The sequence below is a fragment of the Fusarium poae genome, chromosome 4, assembly GCF_019609905.1.
Source record: "Fusarium poae strain DAOMC 252244 chromosome 4, whole genome shotgun sequence".
Taxonomy (NCBI): domain Eukaryota; kingdom Fungi; phylum Ascomycota; class Sordariomycetes; order Hypocreales; family Nectriaceae; genus Fusarium; species Fusarium poae.
The window spans coordinates 8,260,570-8,288,477 of NC_058402.1; the positions used below are offsets into that span (position 1 = coordinate 8,260,570).

The 27,908-nt window shown below is 44.7% G+C and overlaps 13 protein-coding genes across 13 annotated transcripts; 9 read left to right on the top strand and 4 right to left on the bottom strand.

The window, feature by feature from the left end:
• Nucleotides 1–260: 260 nt before the first annotated feature.
• Nucleotides 261–3,999, top strand: FPOAC1_012811 (uncharacterized protein; the record flags this gene model as incomplete). Its single annotated transcript, XM_044857158.1, has 9 exons — nucleotides 261–325; nucleotides 377–596; nucleotides 649–705; nucleotides 762–1,082; nucleotides 1,142–1,322; nucleotides 1,386–2,910; nucleotides 2,962–3,471; nucleotides 3,518–3,709; nucleotides 3,759–3,999. The coding sequence occupies 9 exons, from the start codon at nucleotides 261–263 to the stop codon at nucleotides 3,997–3,999; spliced, it is 3,312 nt and encodes a 1,103-aa protein (XP_044704471.1).
• A 446-nt stretch (nucleotides 4,000–4,445) lies between these two features.
• On the top strand, nucleotides 4,446–5,578 carry FPOAC1_012812 (uncharacterized protein; the record flags this gene model as incomplete). The annotated part of the gene is made up of 3 exons (XM_044857159.1): nucleotides 4,446–4,536; nucleotides 4,593–5,360; nucleotides 5,430–5,578. 3 exons carry the CDS (start codon nucleotides 4,446–4,448, stop codon nucleotides 5,576–5,578), a joined length of 1,008 nt encoding a protein of 335 aa, XP_044704472.1.
• Nucleotides 5,579–7,508: 1,930 nt separating this feature from the next.
• Nucleotides 7,509–8,805, top strand: FPOAC1_012813 (uncharacterized protein; the record flags this gene model as incomplete). Its single annotated transcript, XM_044857160.1, has 5 exons — nucleotides 7,509–7,779; nucleotides 7,821–8,015; nucleotides 8,097–8,461; nucleotides 8,512–8,594; nucleotides 8,646–8,805. The coding sequence occupies 5 exons, from the start codon at nucleotides 7,509–7,511 to the stop codon at nucleotides 8,803–8,805; spliced, it is 1,074 nt and encodes a 357-aa protein (XP_044704473.1).
• A 107-nt stretch (nucleotides 8,806–8,912) lies between these two features.
• FPOAC1_012814 (uncharacterized protein) lies at nucleotides 8,913–9,505 on the top strand (the record flags this gene model as incomplete). The annotated part of the gene is made up of 3 exons (XM_044857161.1): nucleotides 8,913–9,136; nucleotides 9,183–9,374; nucleotides 9,424–9,505. 3 exons carry the CDS (start codon nucleotides 8,913–8,915, stop codon nucleotides 9,503–9,505), a joined length of 498 nt encoding a protein of 165 aa, XP_044704474.1.
• A 585-nt stretch (nucleotides 9,506–10,090) lies between these two features.
• FPOAC1_012815 (uncharacterized protein) lies at nucleotides 10,091–10,765 on the top strand (the record flags this gene model as incomplete). Its single annotated transcript, XM_044857162.1, has 3 exons — nucleotides 10,091–10,181; nucleotides 10,238–10,294; nucleotides 10,350–10,765. The coding sequence occupies 3 exons, from the start codon at nucleotides 10,091–10,093 to the stop codon at nucleotides 10,763–10,765; spliced, it is 564 nt and encodes a 187-aa protein (XP_044704475.1).
• A 29-nt stretch (nucleotides 10,766–10,794) lies between these two features.
• FPOAC1_012816 (uncharacterized protein) lies at nucleotides 10,795–11,829 on the top strand (the record flags this gene model as incomplete). Its single annotated transcript, XM_044857163.1, has 1 exon — nucleotides 10,795–11,829. The coding sequence occupies one exon, from the start codon at nucleotides 10,795–10,797 to the stop codon at nucleotides 11,827–11,829; it is 1,035 nt and encodes a 344-aa protein (XP_044704476.1).
• Nucleotides 11,830–12,466: 637 nt separating this feature from the next.
• FPOAC1_012817 (uncharacterized protein) lies at nucleotides 12,467–13,751 on the bottom strand (the record flags this gene model as incomplete). The annotated part of the gene is made up of 4 exons (XM_044857164.1): nucleotides 12,467–12,887; nucleotides 12,947–13,332; nucleotides 13,385–13,452; nucleotides 13,532–13,751. 4 exons carry the CDS (start codon nucleotides 13,749–13,751, stop codon nucleotides 12,467–12,469), a joined length of 1,095 nt encoding a protein of 364 aa, XP_044704477.1.
• Nucleotides 13,752–14,619: 868 nt separating this feature from the next.
• On the top strand, nucleotides 14,620–16,032 carry FPOAC1_012818 (uncharacterized protein; the record flags this gene model as incomplete). Its single annotated transcript, XM_044857165.1, has 1 exon — nucleotides 14,620–16,032. One exon carries the CDS (start codon nucleotides 14,620–14,622, stop codon nucleotides 16,030–16,032), a length of 1,413 nt encoding a protein of 470 aa, XP_044704478.1.
• Nucleotides 16,033–16,296: 264 nt separating this feature from the next.
• On the bottom strand, nucleotides 16,297–17,872 carry FPOAC1_012819 (uncharacterized protein; the record flags this gene model as incomplete). Its single annotated transcript, XM_044857166.1, has 4 exons — nucleotides 16,297–16,813; nucleotides 16,866–16,927; nucleotides 16,976–17,521; nucleotides 17,570–17,872. 4 exons carry the CDS (start codon nucleotides 17,870–17,872, stop codon nucleotides 16,297–16,299), a joined length of 1,428 nt encoding a protein of 475 aa, XP_044704479.1.
• Nucleotides 17,873–22,190: 4,318 nt separating this feature from the next.
• Nucleotides 22,191–23,631, top strand: FPOAC1_012820 (uncharacterized protein; the record flags this gene model as incomplete). Its single annotated transcript, XM_044857167.1, has 5 exons — nucleotides 22,191–22,335; nucleotides 22,388–22,623; nucleotides 22,674–22,867; nucleotides 22,919–23,386; nucleotides 23,439–23,631. 5 exons carry the CDS (start codon nucleotides 22,191–22,193, stop codon nucleotides 23,629–23,631), a joined length of 1,236 nt encoding a protein of 411 aa, XP_044704480.1.
• Nucleotides 23,632–23,942: 311 nt separating this feature from the next.
• FPOAC1_012821 (uncharacterized protein) lies at nucleotides 23,943–25,529 on the top strand (the record flags this gene model as incomplete). The annotated part of the gene is made up of 1 exon (XM_044857168.1): nucleotides 23,943–25,529. One exon carries the CDS (start codon nucleotides 23,943–23,945, stop codon nucleotides 25,527–25,529), a length of 1,587 nt encoding a protein of 528 aa, XP_044704481.1.
• A 238-nt stretch (nucleotides 25,530–25,767) lies between these two features.
• FPOAC1_012822 (uncharacterized protein) lies at nucleotides 25,768–26,809 on the bottom strand (the record flags this gene model as incomplete). The annotated part of the gene is made up of 4 exons (XM_044857169.1): nucleotides 25,768–26,104; nucleotides 26,152–26,517; nucleotides 26,567–26,686; nucleotides 26,742–26,809. 4 exons carry the CDS (start codon nucleotides 26,807–26,809, stop codon nucleotides 25,768–25,770), a joined length of 891 nt encoding a protein of 296 aa, XP_044704482.1.
• A 356-nt stretch (nucleotides 26,810–27,165) lies between these two features.
• FPOAC1_012823 (uncharacterized protein) lies at nucleotides 27,166–27,608 on the bottom strand (the record flags this gene model as incomplete). Its single annotated transcript, XM_044857170.1, has 2 exons — nucleotides 27,166–27,440; nucleotides 27,491–27,608. The coding sequence occupies 2 exons, from the start codon at nucleotides 27,606–27,608 to the stop codon at nucleotides 27,166–27,168; spliced, it is 393 nt and encodes a 130-aa protein (XP_044704483.1).
• Nucleotides 27,609–27,908: the final 300 nt, after the last annotated feature.

Sequence of the window (27,908 nt, forward strand, 5' to 3'; positions counted from 1 at the left end):
ATTGGGTGAGAAGTATGCAACGGGCTGACAAGAGTATTGATAAGCACAGAACGTCTAAACCCCGCATCATATTTGAGCCTTAGGTTAAATGAGGCTCTGTTGCATGTATCTAAACAGTAGATCAAATTGAATTTCGTACAGTTTGCCTTGCAATGAATTATGCCCAACACTCCTCCGTCAGCCCACCATGCCTGTTGTAAGAGGCTAGCGAGGCAGCTTCAAAACCTTCTATCAGCCAGGAATAAACAAGTCATATAGCAATGACTTCCGAACTGGATCTGCTAATTAAACAACCACAGTCGGCAGGTCAAGAGACAAATCTGGAGTATGTCCCATGGTCAAAACATTTCAAGATGGCTGAATAACCGTTTATTAGCATCGTGGTCATACCGGCGATTCGATTGAGCAAACCAACGGAATGGCTAGATGCTTTTGATGGATGGTGGTTAAAACATCTTGCGCAAAGTCGTAATGCTCATGCTACCGTTTGGGCATATAGTTACAGCAGTAAACAAACCAGCTCTATCCCGACGCAGCTGATCAACGAGGGTGTTACACTTCTCGAAGCTTTGTCCAACCTCTGCAACAGGAGCCGAGTGAGTATCTCTGGAGGTTGCCGTTGTTACAGACTAACGATCCGATGAAAAGAAGAAAGTTCCTATCATTTTCATCTGTCACGGTACGGGAGGGTTACTCCTCAAGAAGGTCAGCATATCTGATATTTTCTACGAAACCTGAAACAGCATTCTGATTGTTCCCAGACACTTTGCCTTTGCAGAGAACAGTACCACCAATATCGCCATATCCTTGATCTTGTCTCTGGCTTTATATTTCTTGGTTCGCCGCATTTCACTCAGGATATCGTCGAAGCTCAAAATTGTCTTGACTTATTATTAACATTCCTGAACGGGGGTAATGGGAGGAGTCGGTCAAGACAGAACGAGGTCAAACATCTCATTGAAGTCTGCAAGACCTTCGAAACATTTATGACTGAGGTCCCGATCCTCTCGGCATATGAGAGCATGGAGACTATAAATAACCAAGGTTTTTTCTCAAAGTTGGGTCGCAAGGGCCGAGGCCCGGTGAGTGATTGCGCTGCAAGCAACCGTTGGTGGTCAACGTACTAATTAATACTTAACAGGCTGTACCCCAGTCCCTTGGTACTCTCAAAGTTAGAGGCGAAAGGTCAATAGACAGCGAATCCGATCATATCAACATCTGCAACGTTTCCATGATAAGCAAGTTATACAAGGCATGCCAGGACCTTGTACGAGACGTTATGAAACGCGCGCCTCGAAGGATTGCGGAAAACGATAGGCCTTGTTAGTGTCTTGAGAGGACCCCCCTATCTTCCAGAATGCGTCGAGATACTAATGTCCGGGCAGATGAGATTCCCGGAGCCCTAAAGAGCGACAGTCTTCGGAGTCCAAGTACCGCCGGATGGACAAGAATCCAAGACATGTCGTCCCATGATGCGTCCCTTTCGAATCCATCTCCAATTCGTGCCGCCACAGGAACGTTGAGTGGGAGTTCATATGAGCATGTTGCGACTGAAGTAAATCTGGATGTGGCTATCCGAGATCCAAAGCTGCCATGTTACATGCTTGGAGATCATTGTCAAAAAGATTACTTTGCAGGTCGTGAGACCATACTGAAAAGAATTGATGATCACCTTCTCTACCCGATTTCCCAAGATATGGCAGACCCTGGAATCTGCCAGGATACTGACTTCACTCTTGGCCTTCGATCCTTCGCCATTTGTGGCCTGGGAGGCATTGGCAAGACAGAATTAGCAATTCAGTATGCTCACACACGAAAGAACCAATTCGAAGCTATTTTTTGGCTCAAAGCAGACGACAGTAAAGTTCTTGCATCGGACTTTGCCAACATAGCGGTTCGACTAGGGCTTGAAGATGACATCTCCCTTGACATCACGGCAAGTCGCGACATTGTCATGGGCTGGCTGGCGAAACCGCTTAGGGACTCCACCCAGCCAGACGACTCAGGAAACTATGTAAAGTGGCTCCTGATCTTCGACAACGTCGACAATCTCGATGTTCTTGCAGACTTCTGGCCGAATCTTGGCTCTGGTTCTGTGCTGGTTACTAGTCGCGACCCCAATGCTAAGCAGAACATACACATTCACCATGGGTTACACCTCCCTCCATTAACGAATGCCGAGACAGAAAATCTGCTGCAGAAACTTACAAACGTGACGGCTGATGGAATACAACAAGAGGCCCTGGCCAAAATAGCGCAGGAGCTTGATGGGCTACCGCTAGTCGTCAACCAGATCTCTGGATTGATTCGGTCACTTCGACTTTCTTATGTGGATTTCTTGAAATACCTTCAAAAATACGGAATCGAAAGGTTCTATGAGAGGCAACTAACTACAACTGACTCTGGCAAGATTCAGTCACTAGTGACACTTTGGGCTTTGGACCGGCTTCCTCCCCCGACCAAGGCCTTGCTAGAGATCATCTGCTTACTGGATCCTGACGACATCCCCGAGGACGTTTTAATCGACAACGATCACCAGGTTGAGCTCCCCGGATATCCAACAGACATGGAAAGTTATTACAGCGCTAGAAGTGAGCTTTTGTCTTCCTCTCTCGTGAACCAAATGAACAACAACAAGTTGTCACTGCATCGTCTTGTCCAAGACGCAACCAAAACCATGATGGGTCCTGAAAGGTTAGCCCAAGCCTTCCAATCAGCGAGTAAATTGTTGGTTTCCGCCTGGCCTTTTCAGTCCATTAAAGAGCACCACTCGACTGTAAGGTTTGGCAAGTGCGAAATGCTTTTTAGCAGTGTCCTTCGTTTCAAGGATGGCCTCCAAGCGATGCTCCCGGGCGACATCAATTTAGCTTTGGATCTGTCTATTGCACGACTATTCAACGATACGGGATGGTAAGACAGATTTGTATACACATTATTTGACGATGATCTAATTCAGATTAGGTACATGTTTGAACGTGGTCTGCAAGAGCAGACGAAACCGTTTTGCGAGCTAGCTCTCGAAATTGCAAAAAGTATAAAGAACAAGGACAGCGCAGAAGCGGCCGAGTGCATTCGAGAAATCCACTCAGTATTAGGAATCGCTCTTGTCGAGACGAATGAGCACCGTTTGAGTATGCAACACAAAGACAGATGGCTGAAAATGTTACTTGAGAGAAGATCCGAGTCAGGAAGCGCCATCGAAGACTACGAACTAGGGTATGCCTACAATGAGATCGGTGTGGCTCATGGGAATAAGGGCGACATTGAGAAAGCAATTGATGCTTTCATTCGATCAATCCAGATCTTCCAAGGGTTGGAAGACTACGAAGATATCATGCTCGGGTGGCCCGAGCCAAACTTGGGATTCATGTATTGGTTAAAAGGGGACTTGGATAAAGCTGAGACGGCTCTTGTGGAGATTCTTGATATCCATGCCGCCAAATGGGGAGTGGATGACACTCATTCCTTCAAGTAAGAGTCCCCGATATATCGAAATGCATAATGCTGACTCCCTCAGAACAGGGAAAATTCTGTATGGCTTGGGCAACGTACTAGAGTCGAAAGGCCAGTTCAGCGAGAGTCTCGAGTTTCACGTACGTTGTCTCCAGCAATACAAAGCTGTCCTTGGTATGAAGCACCACAGAGTTGGGGATGTATGCCATAGACTCGCTGGGCACTATATGAGACTGGAACTATATGAGGAAGCCCGGTAACTATTTTCCGACGACACTGTTAGCGGTTATTAATGATATTTACAGGGGATATATCGACACTGCTTTGGAAATATTCCAATCACGTTCGTACTTGATCAACGAATACGCCCGAACGGCCTACAGAAAAAGCCAGTTGCTTGAATTACTGGGTAATCATGACGAGGCAAGGGAAGTGATGGAAAAGGCGTATAAAGCACGAAGGATTGCAAAGCCGGGGGACCCTCGGTCGATGGATAAACTAGTTGAGCGCGATTACGACGAGTTGGTTGCATTTTGGTCTCGATAAATAGCTCCACTATCTTTGTACCTGTCTTTTGACAATGAAATGACTGAATGCCATACCCACTGTTGGCAGCTGAATCAAGGATGTCGTGAGTGGCTGAGACATGGTTGAGTCACAAGCATTCATGTGTAACGCTTCTTGGTGGGTGTGATTGGGCGAGCCATTGTATCGACTAGATAATGTCGAGAGTGAAGTAGTCCTACATGGAGGGGGTTTTCTTAACAGATTGGTCGCCTTGACTGTACAAACCAAGTAATCCATGTCAGCAATCTTCTGCTAGGCTGGGCAGCAGCCGGGTCAGCTCAAAACCGACACTAATGGCTTTGCGGAGGGGCGATATAAGAGAAAGTTATGGCAGTATATATTGCGGTTAAATACCCAGCAGCCCATCTCTTCCCTTCTAATTGGGATATGTTTTTATCCAGAATTTCCACATCCAAACATCCAACATGAGCCTTGCCATTCCAACCCCACAGGCTATCAACACTCGTCACAAAGCACCGAACAACAAGGAGGAGACAGTTAAAATTAAACGTCTACGTAAGTTCCAGCAAATAATCCTGAACGTCGCCAATTTCTCACCAGATGCAAACAAGTTCCTGGCGAGTACGCAAAAGCTGTAGCTGGGTATTCAACTCTGGGTACCGGTGCTGGTCAGAATCATGTCAATCTTGGCCGGTTCCTGACTAATACCCCGGATTCGCCAAGAATACACTCCCAGTCAAGACAAGGCGACGATGGATTTGTTACACTGTACGATTTGGGGAACGTCCCGGTCATGCAACCATCATCGCCGCCGCATCATCCTAGTTCTTCTGACGGAGAAGGCGATGAAACATCAGACGAAAAACGCCATCAAGCTCTAGTGCCCGAGAAGTTTCAAGATGCAGACAGCTTCTATCGTTTCAACTTGGAGAAGCCTCCGCAGAGCTGCATCATATTCTTACGGGGCTTTATGACAGCGCAATGGATCAACAACATTGGAGCCCGTTATTTTGTTGATCCGGAATTCTTCTGTCGTCATCTGGACTTTAGCCCTGTTAACGATACTGCAAGCAACTTTTCAATTCCCGCACTCCCATCCTCGTCAGGTCACCTAATAGAACTACCGATAATTACTATCGGAAAACGGAGGGATGGAACATCGACAGATAATATCAATGAGATGAGGAGTTTGGGTGCCTCTGCATTAGCCAACCACTACCACCAAGTCTCAAAACTAGGGGCCTCGGGTTTGAAGCTTGGGGACTCGATGATCCGAGAATATCATGTCTTTGACGAGAACCACTTCGCCATCGAGCAAAGGGTTTCAATCTGTATGCAACAGCCAAAGAAGGAGAATGACGCTAACCAGACCTTTACATGTATGTTTCTCATCGGACCATCTCTCTACACGGCTGCAGTATTCCCACATTTGCTAATCGTCTTCCAAGTGCTTGCATGGCTAGATGCTGCAAAACCAAGCTTAATGGCCAAAGATCCGTTCTACACAATCATCGAAATCTTGGACTTCGCGGCGAGTTCACAGATACAATTTCTCAATCTCATCGATGAGATACATCTGGCTACCTTAAGAGTCTAGGACATTTGAAGTACATCAAATCTATACTCAATAGTCATCTCCAGAAGGGCAAAGAGGGTACTAGACAGTATCAAGAATTCTCAGCTTTCAGCATGGCCAAGGGATAGCTCCAATACCCATCAGAGGACTGCCAGCGCACAAGACTTCCATCTCTTCCCTCCATACTAGCGAAGCAATCTCCTTCATGTCAATGAGTTTTATATCTGGAGCAATTTCCATTATCCTTCATCCAAACTCGATCTGCTGACCGATAAATCCTTGGCCATTGACAGTTGGCAAGAGGGTAACCCCTTGGCAGTCTAGACTTGCTATCTAACTACAGTCACCAACTTCCAATAGCATAGCACGTGGTTAACAACACGAGGAGGAGACAGGGTTGGGATTACGACACCGTAGCCCCTAGTTGTAAGTTCCTCAGCCAATATTTCAATCCTGAACGAATCGGTGGCCAACTTTCTTGCAACCCTGACGCACCGCAAAAGTCTAAAGCAGCTTGGATATGTATGTTGTTATCAACTCCTGGGTACCGACGTGCTGATTGTGCAGAAGTTGCTATACTGTCAGCGATCTTGAGGGAGGATGGCAGTCGGGGTTTTGTAATTCATTCTATTGACTAATTCCCCCGCAAGATCTCAGCCAAGATTATAACACTCCAAGTTACAGTCACTCCTTTAGCCACAACCGCTGCATATGGTACGCTGATATTGGAGAAGTACAACTGACAAGAGTACACAGAACGCATGTATCTAAACAGTTCATTGAATTTCACAGTTTGCCATGAATTATGCCCAACACTCCTCCGTCAGCCCACCATGCCTGCTATTCATTCTATCTAGTCATCAATGACTCTGATCTGCCAACCACAGAGAAGAGACAAATCTGCCCATGGTCAAAACATCAAGATGGCTGAATAACCATTAGCAATACATTCGATTGAGCATGGCTAGATGCCATCTTGTCGTAATGCTTGCTACATATAGTTATGCATCCCGACGCAGCTGATCTGGAAGCTTTGTCCAACCTTGCAACAGGAGCCGAGTGAGTATCTCCGCAAGGATCCGATGAAAAGAAGCCTAAGTGTTTACTCCTCAAGAAGGTCAGCATATCTGATGAAACCTGAAACAGCATTCTGCCCAGACACTTTGCCTTTGCAGTACCACCAATATCGCCATATCCTTCTTATATTTCTTGGTTCGCCGCATTTGTGATATCGTCGAAGCTTTGACTTATTATTAACATTCCTGAACGGGGGTAATGCAAGACAGAACGAGGTCCTGTTCGATCTGAGATCCTCTCGGCATATGCCCTCAAAGTGTTGGGTCGCAAGGGCCGAGGCCCGGTGAGTGATTGCGCTGCAAGCAACCGTTGCGGTCAACGTACTAATTAATACTTAACAGGCTGTACCCCAGTCCCTTGGTACTCTCAAAGTTCAATAGACAGTCCGATCATATCAACATCTGCAACGTTTCCATGATAAGCAAGGCATGCCAGGACCTACGAGACGTTACTCGAAGGATTGCGGAAAACGATAGGCCTAGTGTCTTGAGATCTTCCAGAATGCGTCGAGATACTAATGTCCGGGCAGATGAGATTCCCGGAGCCCTAAAGAGCGACAGTCTTCGGAGTCCAAGTACCGCCGGATGGACAAGAATCCAAGACATGTCGTCCCATGATGCAACGTTGAGTGGGAGTTCATATGAGCATGTTGCGACTGAAGTAAATCTGGATGTGGCTATCCGAGATCCAAAGCTGCCATGTTACATGCTTGGAGATCATTGCACTTTGCAGGTCGTGAGACCATACTGAAAAGAATTGATGATCACGATTTCCCAAGATATGGCAGACCCTGGAATCTGCCAGGATACTGACTTCACTCTTGGCCTTCGATCCTTCGCCAGAGGCATTGGCAAGACAGAATTAGCAATTCAGTATGCTCATTCGAAGCTATTTTTGGCTCAAAGCAGACGACAGTAAAGTTCTTGCATCGGACTTTGCCAACATAGCGGTTCGACTAGGGCTTGAAGATGACATCTCCCTTGACATCACGGCAAGTCGCGACATTGTCATGGGCTGGCTGGCGAAACCGCTTAGGGACTCCACCCAGCCAGACGACTCAGGAAACTATGTAAAGTGGCTCCTGATCTTCGACAACGTCGACAATCTCGATGTTCTTGCAGACTTCTGGCCGAATCTTGGCTCTGGTTCTGTGCTGGTTACTAGTCGCGACCCCAATGCTAAGCAGAACATACACATTCACCATGGGTTACACCTCCTCCATTAACGAATGCCGAGACAGAAAATCTGCTGCAGAAACTTACAAACGTGACGGCTGATGGAATACAACAAGAGGCCCTGGCCAAAATAGCGCAGGAGCTTGATGGGCTACCGCTAGTCGTCAACCAGATCTGGATTGATTCGGTCACTTCGACTTTCTTATGTGGATTTCTTGAAATACCTTCAAAAATACGGAATCGAAAGGTTCTATGAGAGGCAACTAACTACAACTGACTCTGGCAAGATTCAGTCACTAGTGACACTTTGGGCTTTGGACCGGCTTCCTCCCCGACCAAGGCCTTGCTAGAGATCATCTGCTTACTGGATCCTGACGACATCCCCGAGGACGTTTTAATCGACAACGATCACCAGGTTGAGCTCCCCGGATATCCAACAGACATGGAAAGTTATTACAGCGCTAGAAGTGAGCTTTTGTCTTCCTCTCTCGTGAACCAAATGAACAACAACAAGTTGTCACTGCATCGTCTTGTCCAAGACGCAACCAAAACCATGATGGGTCCTGAAAGGTTAGCCCAAGCCTTCCAATCAGCGAGTAAATTGTTGGTTTCCGCCTGGCCTTTTCAGTCCATTAAAGAGCACCACTCGACTGTAAGGTTTGGCAAGTGCGAAATGCTTTTAGCAGTGTCCTTCGTTTCAAGGATGGCCTCCAAGCGATGCTCCCGGGCGACATCAATTTAGCTTTGGATCTGTCTATTGCACGACTATTCAACGATACGGGATGGTAAGACAGATTTGTATACACATTATTTGACGATGATCTAATTCAGATTAGGTACATGTTTGAACGTGGTCTGCAAGAGCAGACGAAACCGTTTTGCGAGCTAGCTCTCGAAATTGCAAAAAGTATAAAGAACAAGGACAGCGCAGAAGCGGCCGAGTGCATTCGAGAAATCCACTCAGTATTAGGAATCGCTCTTTGTCGAGACGAATGAGCACCGTTTGAGTATGCAACACAAAGACAGATGGCTGAAAATGTTACTTGAGAGAAGATCCGAGTCAGGAAGCGCCATCGAAGACTACGAACTAGGGTATGCCTACAATGAGATCGGTGTGGCTCATGGGAATAAGGGCGACATTGAGAAAGCAATTGATGCTTTCATTCGATCAATCCAGATCTTCCAAGGGTTGGAAGACTACGAAGATATCATGCTCGGGTGGCCCGAGCCAAACTTGGGATTCCTTGGATAAAGCTGAGACGGCTCTTGTGGAGATTCTTGATATCCATGCCGCCAAATGGGGAGTGGATGACACTCATTCCTTCAAGTAAGAGTCCCCGATATATCGAAATGCATAATGCTGACTCCCTCAGAACAGGGAAAATTCTGTATGGCTTGGGCAACGTACTAGAGTCGAAAGGCCAGTTCAGCGAGAGTCTCGAGTTTCACGTACGTTGTCTCCAGCAATACAAAGCTGTCCTTGGTATGAAGCACCACAGAGTTGGGGATGTATGCCATAGACTCGCTGGGCACTATATGAGACTGGAACTATATGAGGAAGCCCGGTAACTATTTTCCGACGACACTGTTAGCGGTTATTAATGATATTTACAGGGGATATATCGACACTGCTTTGGAAATATTCCAATCACGTTCGTACTTGATCAACGAATACGCCCGAACGGCCGTTGCTTGAATTACTGGGTAATCATGACGAGGCAAGGGAAGTGATGGAAAAGGCGTATAAAGCACGAAGGATTGCAAAGCCGGGGGACCCTCGGTCGATGGATAAACTAGTTGAGCGCGATTACGACGAGTTGGTTGCATTTTGGTCTCGATAAATAGCTCCACTATCTTTGTACCTGTCTTTTGACAATGAAATGACTGAATGCCATACCCACTGTTGGCAGCTGAATCAAGGATGTCGTGAGTGGCTGAGACATGGTTGAGTCACAAGCATTCATGTGTAACGCTTCTTGGTGGGTGTGGATAGCCATTGTATCGACTAGATAATGTCGAGAGTGAAGTAGTCCTACATGGAGGGGTTTTCTTAACAGATTGGTCGCCTTGACTGTACAAACCAAGTAATCCATGTCAGCAATCTTCTGCTAGGCTGGGCAGCAGCCGGGTCAGCTCAAAACCGACACTAATGGCTTTGCGGAGGGGCGATATAAGAGAAAGTTATGGCAGTATATATTGCGGTTAAATACCCAGCAGCCCATCTCTTCCCTTCTAATTGGGATATGTTTTTATCCAGAATTTCCACATCCAAACATCCAACATGAGCCTTGCCATTCCAACCCCACAGGCTATCAACACTCGTCACAAAGCACCGAACAACAAGGAGGAGACAGTTAAAATTAAACGTCTACGTAAGTTCCAGCAAATAATCCTGAACGTCGCCAATTTCTCACCAGATGCAAACAAGTTCCTGGCGAGTACGCAAAAGCTGTAGCTGGGTATTCAACTCTGGGTACCGGTGCTGGTCAGAATCATGTCAATCTTGGCCGGTTCCTGACTAATACCCCGGATTCGCCAAGAATACACTCCCCAGTCAAGACAAGGCGACGATGGATTTGTTACACTGTACGATTTGGGGAACGTCCCGGTCATGCAACCATCATCGCCGCCGCATCATCCTAGTTCTTCTGACGGAGAAGGCGATGAAACATCAGACGAAAAACGCCATCAAGCTCTAGTGCCCGAGAAGTTTCAAGATGCAGACAGCTTCTATCGTTTCAACTTGGAGAAGCCTCCGCAGAGCTGCATCATATTCTTACGGGGCTTTATGACAGCGCAATGGATCAACAACATTGGAGCCCGTTATTTTGTTGATCCGGAATTCTTCTGTCGTCATCTGGACTTTAGCCCTGTTAACGATACTGCAAGCAACTTTTCAATTCCCGCACTCCCATCCTCGTCAGGTCACCTAATAGAACTACCGTCTCAAAACTAGGGGCCTCGGGTTTGAAGCTTGGGGACTCGATGATCCGAGAATATCATGTCTTTGACGAGAACCACTTCGCCATCGAGCAAAGGGTTTCAATCTGTATGCAACAGCCAAAGAAGGAGAATGACGCTAACCAGACCTTTACATGTATGTTTCTCATCGGACCATCTCTCTACACGGCTGCAGTATTCCCACATTTGCTAATCGTCTTCCAAGTGCTTGCATGGCTAGATGCTGGAACTGAATTTCCTCCCCAAACCTTCAATCCATGGGCTACATACAGCCAAGGGCCCCAATATCTCCCAGTTATCCGTCACAAACCCATGGTAGCCTTGAAATGCCACCTCTTTACCAACGATGGGCCTGATTCCAATATTCGCCAGGTCCAATCGCTAGCAAGTTTGCCTTTTGGTTATGGCCGCTGGCTGCGACCAAGCTTAATGGCCAAAGATCCGTTCTACACAATCATCGAAATCTTGGACTTCGCGGCGAGTTCACAGATACAATTTCTCAATCTCATCGATGCTAAGCTGTGTGCCTATACATCTGGCCCTACCTCGAAGGAGTATGAGAGTCTAGGACATTTGAAGTACATCAAATCTATACTCAATAGTCATCTCCAGAAGACAAAGAGGGTACTAGACAGTATCAAGAATTCTCAGCTTTCAGCATGGCCAAGGGATAGCTCCAATACCCATCAGAGGACTGCTAATGCAGCGCATAATGTTGAGCAAGACTTCCAACACATACTCGACCGTACAGTCAGCCTCCATACTCGCGTCAGCGAAGCAATCTCAGTCTTGATGTCAAGCATGTCAATATCAGAGTCTCAGAGAGCCATTATACAAGCTCAGCGCGTTGGAAAACTCACTTTTCTCGCATTCATTTTTGTTCCATTATCCTTCACCACCAGCCTTTTTGGGATGAATGTGACGCAAATAGAAAATGGAAAGCTCGGAATCTGGGTGTGGTTTGTAGTGTCTGTACCGATAGTGGCTGTTGTGTTTGCTTTGTACTTTGTTGATGTATCAAAGTATTGGGATGAACTACGAGTGGCTATTAATTTGTAATTTTCTGTTTTCTTTCCTATTAGACAGTTGGCTTTTTTTGAAACGAGGGTAACAGGGAATAATAGTCTTTGAAGTGGTGGTATATATGAGACCTTGGCAGTCTATTACCCTACAATTAGACTTGATAATTAATTAGTTACTATAGTTTCTAATTTAATACTATTGGGTGCAATATATATACTGTAATTAAGACTGAGATATTACCATTTCACATTCCAATAGGTTATGAGCCCGGATAGCACAGTGGTTAACATGAATACACGACCTACCAAGGTCACACTTTCAATTCCCATCAGGAAAACCCAAAAACGGGACAACCTACCCGGGTACACAAAATCCACTCACAGTGGAGCCACACATTCACGCACACCGGAAATAGCCCCTAGTTCAGTAAACGACTTTGTCTCAATAGGCTCTAGGATGGTATTCATTTTTGCATTTTTACATTTAAATGTTGAAAAGTAATAGACATCTAATTTCCAATCTTGTTGCACAGGATATTTGGTAGCATACTTGATCTTGATTTCTTACTGATGGTCCAGAAATGGTACTTGAATTATCTATTGACTTGTTGAGTATGACGTTCTCTTGTTTGTGTATAACTTGTTCGCACATGAATGTCGTGCTTCGATCTCTCTTACGCCGTGTCGGAGCTACCGCATCGTATATCTGTCTTGCCAGGACCTGCCGTCACACGATTCGTCAACTCAACCTCGTCATCGTGATCCCCGAGCCTCAACCTCTCACCACCACCGAAATACTTTGACCCGCCATATGTAAAAAGGGGCACATTGGAATTTGATTCGCCATCCTTCCACACTTTACCACCAGTTACTGTCTCAGTTCCGCTTCTAGTTCCCTCAGCGCCAAAGACTGAAGACAGCTTTTGACGGAGGATGTGGCGCAAAGGTGCCAGGTGCGGGAGACATGCTGATACAATGGCGATGCAGGGCTCGAGGTCTGACCAGATGAAGATGGGACCCATGGCGCGTGTGACGTTTGTTGTTTTTGTGAGTTCTGTTAGGAAGTGGATTCGTACTGCACTTGCTGCACAAACACTGTTGAGGTTGGTTAGCATAACAAAATCTTGTAGCATGGCGTAATGGTTGAAACGTACAAGCCACCGAGCAACATGATACCAGTGATTCCAAGTCTTTTCCTCAAGGACATCTGTAGCTGGAAGATTTGAGGAATTGGTATAAGCAAGATATAGAAGTCGTTGACCATGTTGACTATCCCAAGAGCAAGGAAGAACGTGTTGATGTCGATGCAGCTTCCTTGCGTCCCCGCAAATTGTGTCCAGAAGTGTTCAAAAGGCCTGCACGCGTTTCCCATCGTCACCCAGATCACCACAGGATAGGAGAAGGAAAGGAAGTAACCAAAGATCATCGTGACTCGGAAGAATAGTTCGGTAGAGGGAAAGATACGGCGATAGAAAAGGAGAATGGAAATTTTAATGACGGCACAGGATGCCGAGTAAAGAAACGTGTACGCGAACAATATCTATACATTCGTAAGTCTAGTTACAGCATTATTTCTCTCAAGTTGACTGTACCTTGTATATCTGTTGCAAGTCACCCATCTCGACGGCCCATATGTGTTTGCCCGCTCCGTAGAAACCACCTTATGACTATTAGTACTTCGTCAACAGTATATCTTGTCGTTTGAGACATGCCGGCTATAGCCAATCCTGCAGTTCCACCCACGAGTATCAAGCCCAGAACGATGATCCAGTCATCCAAATGTACCCTTGTGCGTTGAACTGCTCGTGCAGTGAATCGAAGCAAAATGGCTACCAAAGCTAGAATTAAAACCACGATAATTGCTGCCCTGTCGGAGGTAACAGTATTGGCATCTAGATCAATATTCAAAGGTGGTGGACCAGCAAATGCGACGATTCGGGGATCTATTGGGAGATCCATATTGAGACATTACTCGAAGGCGTGGTGCAACTGTGAAAAAGGAAGATGAAATGGTGTAATTGTTGTCAATAGAGCGGGTTTGTACCGCCATTAATAGACAAAAGGCGATGCCAAGAGCATAAATCAGTAATTTGCGGATGTTGCATCCTCAGGAGAGATTGAAAGTGAAGTATATACACCCAACACGCAAATACAGAAAGCTGGGATCCCGGTCTAAAGAAGGCTCTGCATAACACGACTGAAAGATGCGTGTTTCGTCAAGAGCTTTGCCTTCCTACCAACTGTCAAATCTAAAGCCCGGTCTTATTTCCACAAGGGTAAACCGGGAACAAATTCCGGTAGTAGATCTGCGCTATGCATGCTGTGCCGCTGACTGTAACCCAACGTCATGCCATTGAACCCTGCAGTATGCATGGTTTACTCCTGGATGTATGTTGGTACGTGAACCAACAGCTAATATGAAAGACATCTCGACTTATCTGTATATCGGCCTATTGCACTGTATAATACGAGAAATGATGTATCGGTCGTTCGTCACGTGTGTTGCAAGTTCATTATAGAGGAGTGAACTTGAGCCTTTGCGAGTGAATCCGTTTGAAGTGAGAATAAACTCATGTTCTGCATGCTACATCAACAAGTCTGCGGGGAATACTTTGTATTAGGACTGCCCTTTGATCTCCACTTGATATCACACCTGAGGCAGGGGAGATGAAAACTGGCCAGGTCAGGGTTGAACCAACAGTCAACAGTTCCAGCCAACCTCGCTTAATCCTGTGCATAAATAATCACAATAATATCCTTGGCCGCAGAAATATCTCTCAATTATTACCAACACCTTTATAGACTTCTATCCTTACCAGCCGAAATCATGTCTTCGCACTCACCTTTGAAAGACGTCCCAGAACTGACGGCTATAGAACGTGCTGGCCCCAGAGGCTACCTCCGCTATGTCTTTCCAATGCGTCTGTCAGATGACTACAACCTGGATGAGGTCTTGAATGTCATCAGTAATGGTTACAAAGCTACGTGCCAGAGAGTTGGCGTCATGGCGTCTGAAGCGGTTCCAGACCCTGATGCCAGGCAAGCCAACACCTTGAAACTTCAAAGGCTCCCCAACGACCAACTCGGTCTTGTGAAATACAAGGACTTGAGGGATCCAGAAGTGTATTCGTGGGACTACAAGGCCTTGAAAGAAAACCACTTTCCCATAGCGGCCTTTGATGCTGATCTACTGATGCCTGGTCCCTTGTGGCCTGAGCCTGGGAAGCGACTCCCGATATCTCTTGTCCAAGCCAACTTCATACGGGGCGGTGTTCTCATCGGATGGAATGTCTTTCATATGGTTGGTGACGCGACGACATACCTAACGTGGACAAGAATTTGGGCTGAAGAATGTCGTCGAAGCCAAGGCCTCCAGATACCTAATCCTCTTGTCGTTGACAATGCTATGGTGACCGACAGACAACGTGTCACCCGACCATCAGGCAACAACAAGGGGAGAGCAGAGGATCACCCCGAGTATACAGTTCTGCCATTCACTCCCACTGGTGCATCTCCGGCTATGCTGAGCACAACGTTTCGCGGTCAAGTCTTTTACTTTTCTCCAGAATCCCTGTCTGCCCTCAAGGCCGAGGCAGCCCCTTCAAACGCAACCATAGAGACAGACCAGCAATGGATTTCTACCAACGATGCCTTCTCGGCATTGATGTGGCGCACCGCTGTGGCAGTTCAGGCACCTCTTGACAGTATTGGGGAAAATGAGAATGCGTCTTCGGTATTTAACATGGCTGTCAACGGAAGAACCCGTACAGATCCGCCTGTACATCCTCAGACACTCGGCTGTTTCCTTCAATACATCAGTGTGTCGGCGCCCATTCGGGACATTTTGGCAAGTCTGAGCCTGGCAGATCTTGCTGTAATGATACGGAAGGAGATTCTTTTGCGCCTCACAAACCAGTTCACTGACGATGTGGTGACACTCATTGATGAACTCCAAGATGTGACGATACTCGTTCCGACAGCATTCTTGGATGTTCTCGGCAAGACATCTGTGCAGACGTCGTGGACTGATTTTGACTTGGCCACTGTGGAGTGGGGTCCGCTTCTGGGAGATAGAATTGAAGCCGTTCGTTGTCCCAACACTGGTATCCTGCCAGGAACACACGTAGTTCTGCCCACCCTGCCCAATGGCGGTGTTGAAGTTGTGTTTGGGACAGAAGGAGAATTGCTGCAAAAGGTTCTTGAAGATCCCCTCTGGGTCAAATTTGCTGAGCCTAGGTGATATATAGACAATAAGGGAGAATGTTTATGCATTATTCACGATTCATATTAATACAGCTTGACACACGGTGATGCTATTAGCACTATAGATTGTATTCTTAATAAACTGTTTGGGGACATCGACCACCAAATGAAATCACCTCATAGAGGTAAGAAACACGAACGAATCAATTCATTATCACCCCCGAAAATCCAATTTCAGTTCGTCAAACAACCTCATATTCATCATGGCGATTCCCGCCAAGCTCATCCCGTCAGTAAGCCCCTAGTAGTAAATGGGGTTCTTAGGATCAGTGAGATCAAAGATGACAGAGCTATGGGGTCGGGCGCCACCACGACTCCTTGTGAAGATCTTCTCGAAATCAATGGTGCGGTTGAAACTAAGAGATCCGTCGTCGTTGATGTCGATCCAGTGGCCCTTGTAATCGCCGGGAGTGTTGACGATAGAGATATCTCCACCCTGCACAAAGTAACCGGTGATAAGCAAGTTCTTCTTATCGGGAGAAATCTTGACGTAGTGGGGGCCAATAATGGGCTGTTCCTCATCAGGATCATCGAGACGCTTGACGTTGTCGAGGTCGGAGATATCGAGAACAGCGATGTGGTTGCCGAGAGTAATGGTGAAGTAAGCGAGCTTGCCATCGTCGGTGATGTCTGAGTAAATAGCCAGAGAGTCTTTAGCTTTGTCGCCGAGATCGTACAGGAGCTTGGCAACACCCTGGTTGCCCTGAGAGTCCCTGCGGAAGGGGTAGATGATCCAAACTTGGCCAGGACCGACAGCACTACAGACACCAGATTAACTTGGTAAGGTGGCATGATTTTGGATATACTCACGAAGCCAGAGCAGCGCTCTCCTTGTTGCCGGGAATGAACTTGACATCCTGGATACCTTGACCCTGTTGTTGTTAGATGTCCTCCTCTACTGATTTAATCGGGTAACTTACGTTAGGAATGGTGATAGTAGAAATGATCTTGCGAGTCTTGAGGTCCCAAAGACGAAGAGTATCGGCCTTCTTGATACCAAGGGTAGGCTTGAGGATCGTAATGGGCACAACAAAGTCAGAAGTAAGGATAATATTCTTGTCAAAGTCAATGCTGAGACCGTGAGGGGAGAACTGTTCCTCAAGGACGTTCAAGGTGCTCTCGACATCCTCGGGCCACTCGTGGATGATGTTGCCACTAGCGTCAGTCTCAATCAAACGTCCAGGAGATGTACCAACAGCACTGCCCATGTAGGTGATGAAAAAACCACCATCAGGCTTAGCTCGGATCTCATCGACAATGGAGCCCAAGATACCCCGGTTACTGTGGTCGAATTTGGGGTGGTAGGGGTCCGAGGTGTCGAAGTAAAAGGCCGTATCCTGTGTCTTGAGGAGAGACAGTAGACCACCACCAACGAGGGTCTTTCCGTCGAGGGAGCTTCCCAGATGGTGAGGTGAGTTGCCGCTGGTGTTCACATCGGTGATGTGGATGATTTCACCAAAAGTATCCTAGAATCTGTTAACGTTGTCTATGAATTCTCCTAAAGGGTTACTAACATCATCTAAACTAGCAGTGACAAGGAAGTCGGCGTGCTTGTTGTCACCAGCACCCGTCCAGAAGTACCCGATCTTCTTGGGCTTGATGTTAGACGTCTTGAAAGGAGGGCTATCCAGAGGAGGAGTGGGGAGTTGAAGGATGGGCAGCGGAGGAGCGTTATCTGCCAGAGGCTCGGTGACACCTGGGATCTTGGGGATCAGGGGAGGCAGGCTGAGTCCTCTCTTGTTGAGATCAGCTGGAGATGCTGAAATATGAGAAGCCAGTGCACCCAAGAGGGCTGTGAGGGAGACGAGAGAGGGCATTGTCCCAAGAATGTGAATAGAAGACCTAGTTGATGTTATCTGATGAGGAATTGAGCAAATTGATGATGTGAGTTGAATAATTGAGAAGGATTGAGGGAGTTTTCGAGGTGTTATATACCTCGATCGTGCCATCGCTTGCAATGCCCTCCTTTCTCTACTTGCAGATATCCTCAACACCATCCCTGACAAAACTCTTGGACTTCGCTCTCGAGAATTGCATCTTCAAGCCTCACGAAGACATGATTGAGCCTAGTGACGAGTCTCTTCTCACGCGGCTATCGCAATTTCCACATTCTTCGCCTTCAACTCTTCAGCTTTGACTGTACTTTCTCCTCTAGCCTCAATGTGCTGGCAAGAAAGACAGGCAGGCAGGGCGGAACTGAAGCTCCCGATCCTCAGCGGAACTGATCTGCAAAATTGACATCTTAAGAAGTCAAGCTGGATGTTGCAATAGACACGGCGAAGTGCCGAGAGCATGGCCATCTGGGCAGATAGTTACGGTTTGTGGAAGACGCCAACTCGGGATAACCATACCACTCAACTCTACCCTGTCTAAAGGCTAAAATACCCCATGTACATGCATTCAAAATACCTCAGAACTGAGACAAGCATAACTTTAAGAGTTTGCGATTTTTTTAACCTGAATTTATCAGTGCTCATGGACTTTAGCCATTGATTCAAAGCTAGTCGCTGACCAAGCAATACTCACATCACTCAGTACTACTGCATGAGATGAAGTTCGGGTACTATTATAAATGAGAAAGGTTCACTACGGAGGTTTCAGGCACAAATTGTCTTGTATCGCGGTAAGTTCAAGCATAACCGGGATAACGTTGACAGTTGGCCCATCTAGTGGGTAGCAGAAAAAATGACATCCTAAGTCTTAGGTTACAAAAATAAATAGTCTAAGAGCTATAGGCTAAGGAGCATAAAGTGGCCCACTGATTATGTCTCTTATGCTTCCAGCGGCCAATTTTTCTGATGCCCTGAGGCCCCTACGCTCCATCCCACGTTTTCTGTGATATTTGGATCAACAGATCTAAAGAATGACATCAGTTTCGAGTGCTATTGACCATAACAAATTGAGACAGTACTAAACTAAAAGAGCGAAAGTGCTGAACTGTACAACTTACCGGGCCAGAGGCTATCTCTTTAAGACCGATAACTGCTCCTTTTAGTGTATTTAGCGCAGGCAAGGGTAAGAGCCTATTATAAAGGTCAGTCTAAGTAGATAGAAAAGATACTTTAATTTACTAGTAATCTGGCCTATAATAAAAGTCTTAACACTTCTGGCTAATATATAGAGGTATAGTATATTTATTATAGATCTTCTTTATATATTATACCTTTATATTTAAGTCTATTTTAGCAAGGCCTTTATAGCTATAATAATATACTTTAAATTTCTTTTTACTTATACCTTATATATACCTTTATAAGGGTATATTTATATTAATAGGCCAATTATATTTCTAGCTATTAAATAGAAAGCTATAATAATAATATAATATTATAGCTACTTATAATTTTTAGCTTTTAAAGATAATTTTTAACTATTTATAGAAAATAAGGCCTTATAATTATAAAAAGTAACTATTAATAATAATAATCTTAAAAAAGAAGCCTTAAGTAATAATAATACTATTATTATAATAAGTATAATACTTTTAATTATTATAAAAATAAAGCTAATTATTATAATTTATACTATTTATATAATTATTATAGATATTAAAGAATTTAAATATTATAATTTTTTTATTAGCCTTATTATTAAAGGCTTTTTATAAGGCTTAATTTTATATATTAATTATAGCTAGGTATTATTATTATATAAGAACCTTTTTATTACCTATATAGGCAGTTATAAGTATTATAATAAGCTTTTAATCTTTTTAAGCTAGGTATAATACCTAGAGATAAATATTAAATTAATATAATAGCTAGTAAAATAGTAAGAAATATATTAAATACTTAATTATTAAATAAGACCTTCTTATAAAAAGTATTCTAACTATACTATAGCTTATTTACTTTATTTTATAGTTTTAATTTAATAAAATTATAATAAATACTTAAGTTAAGCTATATAATGCCTATTATAATAAAACTTAGCTTATAAAAAACTTAAAAAAGCTTTATAAATTAAAAAAAGTTATTAATAAAGATATAATATATAAATATTAATAATAATTTTATAAAAAAAAAAATAATTAATTAAATTAAGTTTAATATTATTATATAATTAAGAGAGTAAATATATTATTATTAAAAGTAAAATTATACCTTTATTAAGCTATATTTTAAAAAGTATTATAGCTAGTTAAGAAAATAACTTATTTTTATTACTATTTAAAGCTTATAATCTTCTTTAATAAGCTTCTTTAGTATTTTAATAATATTATTATTTTACTTAATATAGTAAATTATATACTTATTAATAAAGATATAATTATTTAGCTTATAAAGGTATATATAGGTAGCTTTAATAATATTTAACTATAGATTAACCTTTTAATATACCTTATAAAATTTATTATCTCTTAGATTAATTATATTAAGGTTATAAAGTTAAAGGAAAATATATAGAAAAAGAAATTAATTCTTTAATATCTAGTAAATAATATAATATATAATAATCTCTTTATAGGCTATAGACTTCTTCTAGAAATTATAATATATTATTAAAAGATAAAGAGTTATATAAATAAAAAGGCTAAGAAAAATTAATAGCTCTAAGGCTATTATTTTAATCTATTTAATACTTTATTTTTTCTAGCTAGCTTAATTTATCTAGAAAGCCTAATTATTAATTATAAAAATAAGTAAGAATTTATAAAAAAAGTTAATTAAATTAAAATTAATTATAAAGGCCTTATTAATATATTTTTTAATATAAAAAGATATAAAATTAATAAGGTTTTTAATCTCTTAAGTAAACTCTTTATTAAATATAAAGGTTATATTAAATATAGATTTATAGATAGTATTTTTAATACTTATAGTATATAAAAATATACTATTTTTATATTAAATATAACTATTTAAGTTATAATCTATAGTAAATACTTTATTTAGCTTTAATTTTATAATTTTTAGTATTTTTTTTACTCTATAATAATTATAATAATACTAGTTATAAGTATAGCTTAAAGTTATAGCAGAAAATTATAAAAAAGTAGGTTATTTTATAGGGGGCACTAAAAGGAGCAGTTATTGGTCTCAAAGAGATTACTAGCAATCTCCATTATTCCGACTACTACCAGACACCCACGAGGTCTCGGCACTTATGCATACCGCTTGGGATTCTCCAGAGACAATATTCCCCTTTGGGATGTGACTAACTAGTTTATTGTCTTACCAGTCTTGATTCGTGAATGATCTTCACGATAGTTTGACTCTTTGGGAGAACGCCATGTTAGTTGCGATCGCGACTATTATCCCTGAGATGCCTCTGGTTCCAGACCAAGGCACCAACGGAACCAATTCAAGCCATGAACCGAGTTGTAAAGATCCAATGCTTATAAAACATCAGGCGATGAAGTCCTTCGTGAGACTCGCATGTGTGTCCCCAATATGAACCAAGACCCAAATGTACCTTCCACTTACTTACCCTACAGAATCTCAATAAAACCCAATCCGGTCATCAGGAACAAGCCGCCCCTCGGTATCTGCAAGTAAAACACAATCCATTACCCTGCGTGAATCAAGCTATTAGACTCTGAGGAATACCCACATCAATTACCATAAACTTATGCTTACAACGTGGAGTCTGATTCGTCTGTCCCAGTTTGAGCCGCACTAAAATGGCAGATCAATCACGTTAAATCCACTAAAAATGTCGTCAACCCCAGATTTACATTAACCCCCACACTCAATACACAGGGATTAAATTCGCTTGTATCCGTCTTGGCAAGAGGCTTGCAGATCATTTCGGCCGGAAGGCTTGTGCGCCGGGATGGCTTCACCGTGGTGGTTGCAGTCTAAGAGCCACGAAATGTGTAGGGTAGCATTTTGGGGAGAATACGCGATTTTAATTGATAGCTCCATGCAGCCATGACGATCGCTGTTTCTTTGAGCGAGATGATTCCATCCGTGTAAGTGTTGAGGACGACTAACCTGCGACTGTCATAATTTCCAGACTTGAACGCCATGCATGACTATATGTCGTGACAACAAGTGCGTTGTTGGCGGTACAAGTTATTGGGTGCGACACTGACTGACCCGCGTCTATATCATTTCTCACCTCCTCCCTTGACTTGAACGTTCGCGTCTTCTACAGCTTATCTTTCTTTCTGTCAATCGAGTTGTGGCAATCATGAAGGGTGCATCATTCTTATCCTCCGCGCTGGCCTTGTGTCTTGGAACAGGTCTTGTCGCTGCTGCTCCCAAAGACGCTCAACAACCCGGCTTCGACAAGGGCCAGCCGTACAACGGAAACGGCAAAGGTTCTGTTATTCTAGGTAATTTCCATCAACTCGCGATCTTTACTATAGATACTCATGGCCTGATTAGGCGGCACAAATGAGGAACTTGATCTTCAGAACCCCGACAATCTCGGGCGCCAGTCAACCGACAACGGTGTTGTTCCTAACCTCAAGTGGAGCTTCTCCGACTCCAAGACTCGCCTCTTGAAGGGTGGCTGGGTTCGTGAGCAGGTGATTCAGGACCTTCCGTCTAGTCATGACATCTCTGGTGCTCAGCAGCATCTTGTCAAAGGCGCCATTCGTGAACTTCACTGGCACCGCGTTGTGAGTTCCACGGTCCATCGCTCCAATTGAATTGAAACTGACTGCAAAAGGCCGAATGGGGTTTTGTATATAACGGGTCTGTTCTTGTCTCTGCCGTTGACGAGCACGGCCGATACCAGGAAGAGGTTCTCAACTACGGGGATATCTGGTACTTCCCAAAGGGAGCCGCTCACACCATTCAGGGTCTTGCGGATGAGAATGAGTATCTCCTGGTCTTTGACGAGGCCGACTTTGACAAAGTTGGGTAAGTTCTATACGCACGATAAACGTAAGACACATGTTGATGTATCAGCAGCACCACTTTCATGGTTGACGACTGGATTACTCACACCCCCAAAGACATCCTCGCCAAAAACTTTGGCGTCGACCCTTCAGTCTTTGAAAACGTCACTAGCCCTAACCCCTACATCCTCAACGCCGAGGTTAGCAAGAAGAACGTCACCGACGGCCCAGCCGGCACGCTCTCTGGTAACAGCTCTTTCGTCTACCGCACATTCCAGCACGAACCCGAGAAGATTGGTGGTACAGGTGGCAAGTTCTGGAAGATTGACTCAACCAACTTCCCTGCTTCCAAGACTCTCGCGGCGACTTTTGTGACACTAAAGCCGGGTGGTCTACGCGAGCTTCACTGGCACCCTAATGCTGAAGAGTGGCTGTACTTTCACCAGGGAAAGGCCAAGGCTACGGTGTTTATCGGTAACGCTGCTGCTCGGACCTTTGACTTTTCTGCTGGTGACACTGCAGCGTTCCCCGACAACTCTGGGTAAGTAGTTCACGCATTTTTCTATTATTGAAGTTATTACTAATCTTAAAAGTCACTACATTGAGAACACGTCTGAGGATGAGGATCTCATTTGGATCGAAGTGTACAAGTCAGACCGCGTCGCTGATATTTCTTTGACACAATGGCTTGCCTTGACGCCCCCTGAGATTGTCGCGCAGACTCTTAACGTATCGATCAGCTTTGTTGAGAGTCTGAAGAAGGAGAAGCAAGTTCTTATTGAGTAGACGATCCGGTGCAATAGTTTAGTAGTAGAGTACACTTCAGAGCGTGTTTAGTATCACATTTTAACATTATCTTTAAAATTCCTCTAAGAACACAATATTGTTTAGTTAATCTCACTCGGCGACTATGGGCCATTAGCCCATGCTCAATCTAGTAACGGCGACCTCATTGCGTCGCCATCACGCGGTAAGCACTACCTACCTACCTCTATTGTACTACCGCGTCACAGTGCTGCTATTGGCACTGTGGATTAATCACAACCACATCTTCCAATTCTACATTCCTACACTTCCCAAAACCAACAGACTACACCATGGCCGCGCCCGACCATAAAACACCCGTACACCTTCTTCTGGAACTCCCCAACGAACTGTTCAATGATATACTCGACAGGCTTCCGAACCGGGATATAAAGAGCCTGCGCCTAACATGTCGTTATCTCGGCAGCCGAGTACCTTTACGACTTGACCGCGTTTTCATCTCGGCAAATCCACTCAATGTCAAAGTCTTTCTCGCTGTCGCTAGTCATGAGGTTTTCCGTCGGCAAGTCAAGGAGATCATCTGGGACGACGCTACCTTTTTCCCTGTTCTAACACAAGATGACTATGATACCGACCTTGGCTACACATCCGATGAGAATGAAATTCACAAAAATCCCAAGACATATCAGTTTAAAGGGAAGATCTCGGGTCGGTTCGTGCGAAAATGCAAAGAAGAAATTTACAATGTAAAGTCCCGACTGATAGACAAGGGCCGAGATAATGAGCAGCAAAGGCAACTCGACAATCTAATGCCTACACGAGAAGCGTTTGCTTATTACAACCGCCTTGTTCAGCAGCAAGACAATGTCATCGAGTCTGGCGCCGACGAGCAAGCTTTCAGATATGTTCTACAGGAATCACGATTTCCACATCTAGAGAAAGTCACTGTCACTCCCGCAACACACGGCTTTTTGTTCTTTCCACTCTACGACACTCCCATGATTCGGGCATTCCCCTACGGCTTTGTGTATCCCATCCCGGGAGGGTGGAATTGTGCTGGCGATGTTAACAGCGTGGTGCCACAGCCTGCGGAGTCATGGAACGATGAGGCGGGAAAAAGAAAATGGCGGGGATTTTGCATCGTGTCGCGGCTCCTTGCAGACCCAAAGATCCCTCATAACATTTCTCAGCTTTCCATCGATAACCATAAGCTTGGCGCAGGGATCAATGGTCTTGTTTTCGACCAGTTTACCGAGGAGTATAATAATCTCTGCCGGACGCTTGAGCGTCCGGGGCTCAAAAGCTTTACATTATCTCTACTTATGGAATCAGATTGGGATGCCGCTAATCGGAACTTCCTCAAGAAAGGGAGACTGCGCAGTCTGATCGCCGGAGCACATGCCCTCGAAGAAATAACCTTACAAAGCGACTATACGATAAATATGTTTTGGAACGCTCCGGCAGTAGACTCCCTTTTCGACATATTTCCTATTGACCAGTGGTCGACTGTGGGTAGACTCAGGCACTTTGGCCTCTCTGGGATACAGGTAAAGCAGGATGATCTGATATCTCTCCTTGGGAAACTACAGCCTACACTCCAATCCATTGAACTAAGTTTTCTCTCCGTTATAGAGGGAACAGGTGGTTACGCTGGGATCCTCGCCGATATCCGTGATAAATTGGGCTGGAGACATCGCCCTATCGACAAAAGGATCAGAGTACGTTTTCTCGTGAGTGATAATCAGACAAACACCGGACGCTATTCATGTTTCGACAAGGGAGTCAACGATTATATCTACGGTGATGGCCCCCCGCCATTTGATGTTGATGGAATTGGTGGTGGGTTCCGCATGGCTGAATTTGGGTCTGTCATGGAGTATGATGAGTTCGATCCGGACTTCGCTCGACCCTACTTGTAGTATATTGTTCTGATAGTAATCAACCGAAACATGAAGCTAATGATACAAATATGAATATACACCAATGATTCCTAATGTCGAATTAATTTAGATATCATCTACACTACAAACATTTTGTCTCCACTCGAGGCACATATCGCTGGCACAATCAGCTCCTTTGTCACTCAATACAGTGAATCATTGCGGACCACCACCCAAACTACCACACTCTGTTTTTAATTTCCCCATCCGACACACCCTAGTCTCCAAGAGGATACGCGTGAAGAATCTGTCCGTGGAAGAGCGTAGCATCCTTGGAAGCCAGGAACACAAAGCTCGTCGCGATTTCACTGGGTTGTCCGACACGGCCCAACTGAGACTGTTTTCCGAATCCCTCCATCTGATCAGCTGGCCGAGACGCTGGCTGAAGAGGCGTGTGTACCGGTCCGGGAGCAACAGCGTTGACCCTGATACCCTTCTTGACGAGCTGCTTGGATAGTGATCGTGTGAATGCCACGATGGCGCCCTTTGTGGAAGCGTAGTCGATCATGGCAGCGGTGCCGCGGAATGCAACGACGGAAGTTGAGTTGATGATGCTGCGCCCGTTAGTTATCTTGATCATGTCACTGGGAGTGATACTTACGAGCCACCAGCCTCCATATGATGAAGAGCATATTTGGTTATAGCAAAGATCTGAAGGATGTTGCTTCGGAAAGTACTCTCAACATTCTCCAAATCGATATCCTTGAAGTCCTCGCACATGATCTGCTTGGCAGCGTTGTTGACCAGTACGTCAATCTTCCCGTACTCATCAACATGCTTCTGAACAGCGTTCTTGCACGTGTCATTGTCCATGAGATTGCCGGGAACCAAGAGACACTTGCGACCTTCCTTCTCGACCATTCGCTTGGTGTCTTCGGCGTCTTCCTGCTCCTCCGGGAGGTAAACGATTGTCACGTCTGCGCCTTCGCGGGCGAAAAGGACAGCAACTGCGCGGCCGATTCCAGAGCTAGAAGATACGTCAGAATTGAGAGAGAGATTGTGGTGATTGAACTTACTCTCCGCCGGTGATGAAAGTTTTGGCATTCTCGAGCTTGTTGGCACCGCGATACTCGTGGAATTCATTCTTGCCTTCTAGCTTTGTAGATTCGCTGGTGGGGTTCATAGCCTTCTCGGTTCTGCAAGAGGTCAGTCAGTATTGCTGTTTTGGAGTGATGTAATCTTGTGACGTACCCTGGGAGATTCTGGGCTTGAGCCTCAGGAACGGGATGGAAAGTGCCATCTTTGCCGGCTTGAGACATGATTGAAGATTATTGTATTAGTGAAGAATTATTTGCGTCGGTATTTGTGTTTGTGAATGAAATGAAAAGCAGAATGCGAAAGAATGGGAAGGTGCGAGTTGGGTATTTATCACGGTTGTTGATGATGTCAGTATGCGTTTATGTCGCGGGGCTGTGATTCATCACGATCGCATCGCGATCTCCATTCAACGATAAGAGATCATTTTCTTCATTCAATTGGCCGCCCGATTCAATGTACTCAAGGTTTTTAAGGAACAAAAAAAAACACCGGATTGTCCCTATACCTTCATTCAAACAAGTCAACTGCACAATCTGCGAATCGTCCGCAAACAAAATATCATCGGTCTCAACCACTCTCAAATACCGAGTAACCACAAGAATCTGAAGCTCAAATACGATCTCCTCTGGTAGAAGCTCTCTTGGAATCTGCCGAACACGTTTGTCCTCCAACGCTTGACATCCTTTGTGATGCCCGCACTCTTCATCATGGCGTGCTCAACACCAGCGTCAACGGAGCGCTTACCCACGAAGCACAGTTGTTGGTCTGATATTCTGATGACAGACAATTTTGAGGCACATGTATCGTTTCGTGCGCCGAAATGAGAATCTTCCCGCGTTGGCCGATCTGTGACTGCACTCCGTCAATCATCCGGAGCCTACTGTCGTGCAGAAAGGAAATACACACAAATCGACTTTGGCTTGGTCCCAATACAAGCGGTTTCTGTCCAGAAACATTGTCTGTTACCCAGCCTGGGTTGGACCGCCGAGAATCATTTTGCATCCATATGCCCTGGTACATGGTCAATATCGTCATCAGTATGGGAGAGTCAAGTTGCTTGCTGTGAATACGTAGGCATTACACTCACGAGCAAGGTTGACAACTTGTTGCAGCTCATCCCTCGAAATAACCGCCACAAACTCGAGCCCACCAGATGATGAACCAAGCCAAAGTATTTCTCTTCATTCTGAGAGGATCAGACGCCGAGAAGGGATAAGGAGTTGTTTTGGCTTTGGGGATCACATGCTCGTCATGCCGTGCAAGCAGCCTGAGAAGACACGTATGGAACATTGCTCAATTCTGTGCATCAATCCACGGAGG